Source organism: Barbus barbus (assembly GCF_936440315.1).
Source record: "Barbus barbus genome assembly, chromosome: 15".
NCBI lineage: Eukaryota > Metazoa > Chordata > Actinopteri > Cypriniformes > Cyprinidae > Barbus > Barbus barbus.
The window spans coordinates 10329798-10340346 of record NC_136743.1 but is presented as its reverse complement, the minus strand read 5'-3'; the positions used below and the strand labels follow the sequence as shown (position 1 = coordinate 10340346).

Genomic DNA, 10549 nt, shown 5'->3' with positions numbered 1-10549 from the left:
GTATAAATAGGCTGTTTTTTATTACTGATGGTGAATATGCAATTGGTATAATAATTATAGCCTAATAATAATAATAATCTGTAATTGTTTTCGAATTATTATTATTATTATTAACGTAAATGGCATTCATAATCAATACTGGGAACAAAAAAATAATCTTAGTGTGTGTGTGTATGTGTATTTTTTAAAGTGAACATAACGTATTTACATTTATCAATGTGTAGTGTAATATTAAGCGCCGCTTTGTTTGTGGATCTAGTCCTACTTCCGGAGAACGAGCGTCTTGCCGGAAAAAGAAAGAGAGAAAAAAGGAAAGAGAAAGGGGAAAAAACAGAAGTGCTAACTAAGCAGATCAGCCAAAACATAAACACTGCGGGCACGACCAAAAACGTGACCTAAAACTGCGGCTTTTTTTTGGATCACCAGTGCGTGAGTGTGTTGAGGGCACTTCTCACTAATGTGTCGAGCTTTTGTTTGCGCTTGACTCGAAGGTGAAGGAAGGGAAATCTGCGCAGAGGATTAACAAGTGCGGAGACTTTGGGCCTACAGTAGAGGTAATACCACCGCTCGCTAGTTAGCTCTCCATTTTCTCGCAACGACCAATGTTTACATGTTGTCAGCTCGAGTCAGCACTCGTAACATATTCGTGCACAACACATTATACCATTTTTCCTCGTCGGGACGTTTTTGTAATCTTATGAATATATCTCTTTGTTCGAACTGTAGAACTACTTGCCTGCCAACATCCGTGTGCGCTTTGCAAAACTAGTCAGCAGCTTTTCTATTTTTGACCAGGGTAATGCTACAAAAGCAATTGCTAAGATTAGTTAGCACACTAGCTAGCCGCAACCAGTTTACTGCGCACTGTCAAGTTCTTATGTGGCATTAACATTAATGCACCAACACTTACAAGCTGCTATCTTAAGGGTCGTCTGCAGTTGGACTCAATTGTTACTGTACAAGGTAATGTCATGGGTATTGCGATTAGAGGCAGGTGTTTACTAGCTATTTACTGTAGAAGCAGGCTTATTTTGCCACCTTTAGCTGATATCATCTGATCTGGGGTCAGCACCTGTCAAAATGGCAGTAATGTCTTTTTATGTTCATCAGTTTGAAGACATGCGTTTTGATCAGACCTCTAGGAATCATTGGCAATGAAATGCCATCGTTAAGTGATCTGTCAAGCATTCTTTAACAGTACCCTCAAATACATTTTTTGTCTTGAAAATAAATAATGTTATCTAGTGAATATCCAGTGTGTGATTGATTGTAGCAAGCCATTTTCTCTTTTAGTTTTATAGGGTCTCTTCTGTCAGAAGAGACAGTCAGACAGTATGTGCGATACAGATGGTAAATCCAGTGTTCCAAATGGTAAGTAAATTATGAAGTAAGTAAAAGTTCACCCAAAACTGAAAATTGTTCAAAAAAATTAAATATTTTTAACAATAGTCCACGCAATTTATTCTCATTTTTACTTGTCTTCTGAATTCATATGATCTTTTTCTGAGCATTAGACCAACACTAAGTCACTAACTGCAGCACTGCAGCATTATTATTAACGTCTCATTTTGTGCTTCATGTAAAAATACAATAAAATAGGGTCAATGCGAGAGTGAATAAAGTCTTGGATGAAATGCTCGTAATCTGATTTATTCAAATGATGGTAAAAATAGCATAAAAAAATATTTTTATGGGCCTGATTTACCAGGTGGTTCTGATGATCCAGAACCTGGCGAAGGAAGAGAGGAGGCAGACACATCTGCAGCGCCAGAGGCCCAGACCAGTCCTGATTCAGGTATGATTCATCAGTATGAACACAAATATAGTCCTAAATGTCATATTCAGTGCTGTTCATATGTTTGTGGTCAGTAAGATTTTTGTTTATGCTTTTGAAAGACATCTCTTGTGTTCACTAAGGCTGTAATTTATTGGATTAGTAACATAGTAAAATATTGTTATGATTTAAAATAACTATTTTTTTAAGTGTAATTTATTCCTGTGATGGCAAACCTAAATTTCCAGTCTTCAGTGTCACACTTTCTTTCAGCAATCATCAAATATTTTAATTTGGTGATTAATTTTTTTATTTTTTATTATCAACGTTGAAAACGGTTGTGCTTCTTAATAGTTTTGTGGAAATCAACAGTATTTATTTGAAATAGAATACTTTAGTAATATTTTAAGTGTCTTTACAGTTACCTTTGAACATTTTAGTGCATCCAACACACCTTAAAATCATGAACTGTATTTGTTATGGAATCTTAGATAATGTTGGAATCACCTTGACAGCAGGATATGTAAATAAGCAGTGCTCCACTAATTTTTCAAGTTTTCTCTTGACAGCAAATTTGAGTTCAGTCCTAGAGGGAAGTGAGGATGGTCAGGACAGGGCGTTGGCAAACTCTGAGCAGAAGCAGGGAGAAGAGGAGGACACTGACAGCATGGATGGCAGTGGTCTGTACTCTCTCACTGAAGAAGGAGAAAGAGAGAGTGAGGGAGGAGGGCAGAGAGAGAGGGGAAAAGATGAAAGTAAGAGATCCGCCAGGAAGAGGAATCGACCCAGTGGTGGAGCCACACGCCACTCTTCCAGTTCAGATGATGACGATGAAGAAGAAGAGGAGGAGGAGGAAGAGGATGCTGAGGAAGAAGATGAGCAAGCCATGGAAGCTTGGCTGGGAGCAGACCTGCGTGACCTGAGTCGCCCTTCGTGGTGCGCGGTCCCGTCGCTGCGTGCTCGAGAGATCGGCCGTGTTTCGCATCAGTTTGTGAGGAGGGTGTGTGGAGCGCGAGGTCTAGTGCAGAGGCTGGAGCTGCAGGGTCGTCTAGAGAGACACACGGGCTGCGTGAACACCCTCCACTTTAACCCTACTGGCACCCGCCTGGCTTCCGGCAGCGATGACCTCCGCGTGGTGATCTGGGACTGGGCTCGCAGAAGGGCGGAGCTGGAGTTTGACAGTGGACATAAGAGCAATGTCTTTCAGGTGAACAAGTGCAGTTCAGCTGACTGCAATTGTCTGAAGCTGTGAAATCTATGCATTTCGATTAAAAAAAGTGGCATATTGCTATGCCGCTTTGAATTTAAGGTCACTAATGGCAAACATTATCTTGTTAGAAAATAATTACACATTTTTCAAAAACAGTTCCTTTAACCTCTACTGTTACACTGCTGTTCAAAGTTTTGGGGTCAGTAAGTTTTTAATGTTTTTGAAAGACGTCCCTTATGCTCAACAAAGCTGTATTTATTGGGGAATATAATTACAAACAAGAACTATTTCTTTGTTTTCTATTTTTTTATATATATCCTTTGATTGGAAAGCTGAATTTTCAGTAGTCATTACGCCAGTCATCAGTGTCATAATTCCTCAGAAATCTTTCTAATATGCTGATTTGGTGCTCATGAAACATTTCTTATTATTAGTGTTTAAAACAATTGTGCTGCTTAATATTTGTGCAGAAACTGTAATTTTTCAGGATTCCTTTCTGTTCAAAAGAACAGTATTTATTTAAAATAATTTTTTTAACAATGGAAAAGTCTCTACTGTCACTTTTGAGCAATTTAATGCATCCTAACTGAAAAGTTAGTAATTTCCATATAAATGGCACTGATCCCAAAATTTTGAACAGTGGTGTACTTTAGAAGTGTTTAGAATGTGATTGTTATTAAAATAACCACCAGAAAACCACATCAGTGGTTTAGCCGTTGACTTGTTTGGGATTTTCTTTCTTTTTTCATTGGATTGTTATTGTTGGACACAAACCTCTTTTTTGTGTGGATCCACTAAAGGTGTTATATCTTAGTTTCAGAGGTCCAGAAGAAGATTTTAAAATGTATAAATGTAAATCAATGCATCCTCTTTATTATTTATTATTCTGTCCCCAGGCAAAGTTCCTCCCACACAGTGGTGACTCCACTTTGGCCATGTGTGCCCGAGATGGACAGATCAGAGTGGCTGAGCTTTCTGCCACACAACGTTGCAAGAACACCAAAAGAGTGGCTCAGCACAAAGGTGCCGCTCATAAGGTATGTTGAACCATAAAAGTTTTGTTTAAAGTGGTCATCGGATGCAAAATTCACTTTTCAAGTTGTTTGAACATAAATGTGTGTTGGAAGTGTGTGTACATATCCATCCTATAATGACAAAAATCTACCCAGTGGTTTTAAAAAAAAATCCATATTTTAAAATCCCCTTTCTCAAATCAGGCTGTTCTGAGGTTCCTGTCAGAATGACGTAGTTCTGTACAGACCACTCCCATGAGAGTTGATTGACACGGCCGTCTTACCTTAGACCTGCCCTGAGAGAGCTGAGAGTTGTCGGCCATTGTGTCAGCTCCGGTGCAGGGGAAGACAAGATGTTTCCGATTAAGCGATTGAAGGGTTTAGTTGTTGGATGTAATAATGAATATAGCAGTCATCATTTACTCCGGACATCTGAGACGCTGAAGGCAGAGGATTAACGTTACTTTCGCTTTGAAGTGAATGCGCCCCCCGATCTACCTAAATCTATGTTTGCGCGAATCATTCGTGATCCAGCTTTATCTACAGAAGAAGTGAGTATAAGGGTTTTTTATGAATCTTTGCAAATCGCCTTTCCTAATAATGTGCTAGTTAACCAGTTTCGTGGCTGAAGTTTAGTATGCTCCGTATATATATATATATATATATATATATATATATATATATATATATATATATATATATATATATATATATATATACGCCTAGATGCCTCATTATCGACTGTTTCTATGGGCCGAGATATGCAAGCCATTCGCCATTTTTGGAACGGTCTGCGAATCTTTGAGTGCTTTGACTGTGTGTTATACAGCAAGTTATACTCTTGTATATCTTTGAATATTCATTGATTATTATGGTGATTGCGAGATGGCTGACGCATCAACATATCTGGAGCGTTCGAATAGGGAATCTACACATATCTATGGTCTGCTCGTCACTCCACGGAAGAGAGGGGCGGAGTCAGCAAAGCTCACTAGGATTTAAAGAAACATGTACTAGATCAGCGTGCTGAAGACAGCTGATTTTGACAGGTTTAAAAAGGTGTTATTTACACTACCATTGAGAATTTTTAACCAAAGTATGTTATAGACTTTTCATTAAGACCCTAAAGAATCATATCAACTTGTGTAAAATGGGCATCCGATGACCCCTTTAATTGTATATTTAACAGAAATAATTTATGACAGACCGATTATTGAAAATGAATGATAACAACATGGTGTTTCAAGTTGTGGCCATTATTCTGGTGTGTATATTAATTTTCAAAAATTAATTGTTCTCAACTTGCTGTTTCCATGGTTACCTCAAACCAAACAGGTTTGAAATCTGACTAGTTGGAGCTTTACAGTCACATACGTTCATTAATCAATAGCTTGGAAAATCTGTCACCCAATCAGAATCAAGCATTCAATCATGTTGTGGTGAAAAAACAAAGAACCTTTTTTTTATATAATATCAAAACTGATATGTTTTATTGGCTTATTGCAAGATCTAAAAAGAGTCACATGGGAATGCTTGTGATTAAATGCTTTTTTTTCCTGTCAGCTTGCACTGGAGCCAGACTCTCCCTGCTCGTTCCTCTCCGCTGGTGAAGATGCAGTAGTGTTCGGCATTGACCTGCGTTTAGACAGACCTGCCAAGTGAGTGCACAGTCATGTCACAAACAGCCCTAAGATTGCCGAAGGAAAAGAAGCACTTCAGCAGAGTGACAAGTGAACAGGGCAGGATTAGATATCCTACAAAGAATTGTGTCAGCAACTAGATGAGTCAGTGGTACTTTTAACAATTTGATATACAAATTTTTTTTTTATTAATGTGGCAATCGCTGCTAATTGCTTGCTTTATGGAAAAAAAAACGTAATTATTATACCTCAGAGAAGTAATGCTATAAAACTGTAGCATTTAATAACAAGATAAACCCAACAGTTCAAGGTTTGGGGTCAGGAAGATATTTTTAAAGAAATGAGTACCTGTATTCAGGAAAGATTTATTATATTGATAAAAATGTAAAGACATTGATAATGTTACAAAATATTTCTGTTTCAAATAAATGCTGTTCTATACTGAATCCTTAATCCTGAAAAGGTGTATTACAGTTTCCTTAGAAATATTAAACAGCACAACTGTTTCAAACAGTGATATTAATAAGAAATGTATCTTTAGCATCAAATGAGTTCTGAAGGATCATGTGACACTAAAGACTGGAGTAATGGCTGCTGAAAATTCAACTTTGCCAGCACTGAATGAAATTACATTTTAAATCATATTCATATAGAAAACAGTTGTTTTAAATTGTAATATTTCACAATGTTACTGTTTTTACTCTATTTGTGATCAAATAATTGCAGCCTTTGTGAGACTTCTTTAAAATATTTTTTAAAAAATGTTCAGAGCATTAGTAGACCCACTTTATTTGGGCTAAATTGGATCTACTTACCGATAAAATATTTTGTGATCTCTTTTCATGGTTACTGCTGTATAAAAACAGCTCATACTTAGGTAATTGAAATCCTAGAATCAGCCCTAATTGTCATAATGTTTTTTAGACATATTTTTATCCTGCATCTTAAAAGTGAATGTGTTTGATATTCTATCCAGATCCCCTCTTCTTCTGATATTTTCTTTTCTATACTGCAAAAATAAAAGTGGTCAAAAGGCCAACAATAGAAGAACGTCTGCTGTAGAAAGAAACAGAAAATGGTTTGTCACATTAGAGAAATTATATTTTGACAATCAGATTCTTCCTCATTAGATCCCAAAAACATTACTGGCATGTCTTTACACTCAAACTTATAAAAATGTTATTTAATTCTTCAAGGTAAGATTTCAGTTAGAGCAGATGGGACACATTTCATTCTTTTGTTCTATGTGAAGCATATTATGTTGACCAGTCTTTTTCTATTTCTTTCTTTTTTTAATCTCTCAGCAAACTGGTGGTGGTGAAGGAGGGTGAAAAGAAGGTGGGGCTGTACACCATTTTCGTGAATCCAGCCAACACCCACCACTTTGCTGTGGGTGGTAGAGACCAGTATGTCAGGTGAGACAAACATCATCACTGATATGTCACCTCCTTTACACAGAAGTCATGCTATTGTCTTTATCACAAGCTGCTCCTGATACAGCTGTCAAACTTACAGTTGTTTCTCCAACGGCACCATGACTGGGCAACTGTTGTCCTGCATCACTCACTGTTTCTCTCTCTTCCTCTCTTTATATGATAGGATCTATGACCAGAGAAAAATAAATGAACATGATAATAATGGTGTGCTGAAGAAGTTTTGTCCCTCTCACTTGGTGTCCAGCGAGTCCAAAACAAATATTACCTGTTTAGTGTACAGCCATGACGGCACAGGTAATACGTATACTTAAAACTCTCAGAAAGTGACTCTTGTATGGTTGCATGCTTTACATACAGTGTGTCATTGTTGAACTGTCCTTCAGAACTGCTGGCAAGTTACAATGATGAGGACATTTACCTTTTTGACTCCAGCCACAGTGATGGAGCAGATTACCGCATGAGATACAAGGGTCACCGCAACAATGCTACAGGTACTTTCTATTGGATTTCATTACAGTATAGTGCTTGCATCACAAGTTACACGCATGTTATAACCAATACAAACTCAAAATACAGTTTTTGTCAAATCTAGTTCTTAATCATCACCCCTTTTTTCTTATTCCATCTGCTATTGGAAAATCCTCCTCCAGTGAAGGGAGTTAACTTTTATGGTCCCTGTAGTGAGTTTGTTGTCAGTGGCAGTGACTGTGGACACATCTACTTGTGGGATAAGAACTCTGCTCGTGTGGTTCAGTTTATGGAGGGAGACCGGGGAGGAGTGGTAAGACACTGTCACTTCACTAAACTGAACAAGACCATTGAACTTCTGGTTTGTGTTAAGGTGATCTCTCTTTCTGTGTTAAGGTGAACTGTCTGGAGCCACATCCTCATCTCCCAGGTTTAGCCACCAGTGGTTTGGACCATGATGTGAAGCTGTGGGCCCCCACTGCTGAGAATCCCACAACACTAAAGGGACTTAAAGAGGTATACTTTATACATATTGTGTCACACTGTACACATACTGTGCTATGAAAGATATGTTATCCTACAGTGCATCTCGCATTAAATTTAGTGGATCTCATTTGTGTCAGATTTAGTCTCTCTTGCTCACCAAGGCTGCATTTATTTGATCAAAAATACAGTAAAATGGTACTATGAAATATTACTACTATCTTTCTATTTTAATATATTTCAAAGTGTAATTTATTCCTCTGATGGCAAAGCTGAATTTTTAGCATATTTTCAAGATTCAAAAAGTAATTGCTTAATGTGTGTGTTGTGACCCTTTTAATCTGATACCATTGAAAACCTAAAAATATTTTAAATGATCATTTCTGGGTCTGAAAATGTTATGGAAATTGACAATAATTAAATTATATAATGCTTTGATTTATTATATATATATTATTTTAATGAAAGAAATAAACTAGTACTTTTTATTCAGTAAGGATGCATTAAATTGATTGAAAATAGCAGTAAATAGTTTTCCATTTTTACAAAAGATTTCAATTTCAAATAAAAGCAGTTCTTTTGACCTTTTAATGAAAGAATCCTTTTAATGAAAGAATCCTTTAAAATTTTAATATTTCACAGTATTACATTTTTACTGCATTTTTGGTTAATTAATGTAGCCTTGGTGAGAAGAAATATCTTTCAAAAACAAAAATGGATCCAAACTTTGACTGCAAACTATATATTTTTTAAAAGCAATAAAACAAATGTTTTCTATTTTTTCATGACTATTTTAGGTAATGAAGAAGAACAAGCGAGAACGTGATGAAGACGGTGTTCGTCATGGTGACCAGTATGATACACAGCTCCTCTGGTTCCTAATGAGACACATGAGAAACCGAAGACCTCAGCGGGTGAGAACTTGCATTTCTAGGATAATTTTCATTACCAATATTGTCCAGTCCATTTCTATGTATTAAAGATACAGTGCCTTCTACTTTGTGTAAAGTAACATGCTGCTACCTAAAACTGAAATCCCTCAAATGGTAGCGTTTTTTTTCCCTCCTACACTTAGCCTACTTTTGATGCTTTTTCAAACTATAAATAGAATAACCTCATAATGCCTCTTCAATCTATTGGTTTACTTGACACAAAAGAACCTAACCTCATCCTACATGATCTGATCTCTTCATAGCCATTAAAAGAAAACTATACACTGATAGCTTCTCAATGATTTGCCCCTTGTAGGCCCGGCGAGGGGAGGGAGGAGAGGGCGACACAGACGAATCCTGGAGCTCGCCAGATTCCTCTGATGAAGAAGAGGGAGGGCCAGACCATGTGCAGTGCATGTCATCCTGAGCCACACACCTACACACACACACACATGCTCTTTGCCATATATTTAAGCACATACATACTAGTAACACACTGGTACACAAATAGACACTGAAAGGCCAGCAACAAACACACACACAGCTTTATATATACATACACACAGTATGAGGGAGAGGGAAATGACTGAAATCTGGCTTTTTGCTCCACACACACAAAAGACATCTCTAGGGGAAGAACTGATACTGAGATTCGTATTTTTGATATATTTGCAACCACACGCAGTTAACCACTCCGATTTTACATGAACATGAACATGGACACAGGCACATTTCATTCCCAGTTTTACAGCGCATCACAAGAAAGAATACAGCTGGTGATCGAGAAATATCACCTCTACAGTTTTGCTGCCTTGGTTTATCAACAACCATGAATTTTAGAAGCAGCGTTTTGCTGCAGCAGTCGTGAGGCGCAGAAGAGGAAATTTGTCATCTGTGCTGTAGTAAACAGTCCCACTTGAAGCTTTTCTTTCCCAGCGATGTGTTCGCAGCATGACGGGACCGTACGGACACTCAAAGCCGGTCCTTCTGCAGATTACTGAGAGGATGAGTGTTACTTGTTCTAAAAACCAGCACCATCTTTTACTGGCCTCATCAGTTTTCTCCAGTGATCTGAACTGCTTATGTCTACATGTAAGACTGAGCTGACGTTTGTTATTTTTGGACTGCAATCTTTGTTCATCGCAGAGATAGACTGTCATGGGCCGTCTGGCCGTCCAATCCTGTCTTGTCTTTGATCTCTTCTCCTGTGTGTGTGTGTGTTGGTTTGCTGAAGCCAGGCACAGCAAATTTTCTTGAGGTCAATCATGCTCTCTTAGATCTGACTGAAGACACAGAAGATGAGCCAGAGCTGCTTAATCTGGTTTCAGAGCTGGCTGTTTTGCGCCGTTCTCTCGCTCCCATGCTACTGAGTGCACTTTAATCAGGGATCTGCTTCGAGTTTTGAATCTCTAAGATGAGTGTGCGCTTAGGGGGCATGCAATGCTTGGATTAAATGTTAATTTTGCTAATTTAGTTTTTTTTTTGCCCTGCAATTCCCCCAATTTACTGTGGACTTTTAAATTGAATAGAGATTTGACACCAGCTGTTTGGTTTTTCGATTTGCACTTAGGTGGAGATACTGGATGGAGTTCT

At 37.8% G+C, this 10549-nt stretch overlaps 1 protein-coding gene across 1 annotated transcript; it reads left to right on the top strand.

Annotated features, from left to right (window-relative positions):
- Positions 1-288: 288 nt before the first annotated feature.
- Positions 289-9572, top strand: LOC306881700 (DDB1- and CUL4-associated factor 8-like). Its single transcript, XM_079435919.1, has 13 exons — positions 289-554; positions 1294-1371; positions 1709-1795; positions 2344-2981; positions 3881-4021; positions 5561-5655; positions 6942-7052; positions 7237-7367; positions 7457-7564; positions 7724-7854; positions 7938-8057; positions 8822-8938; positions 9273-9572. Exons 2-13 carry the CDS (start codon positions 1335-1337, stop codon positions 9381-9383), a joined length of 1827 nt encoding a protein of 608 aa, XP_079292045.1. The 5' UTR covers positions 289-554; positions 1294-1334; the 3' UTR covers positions 9384-9572.
- Positions 9573-10549: the final 977 nt, after the last annotated feature.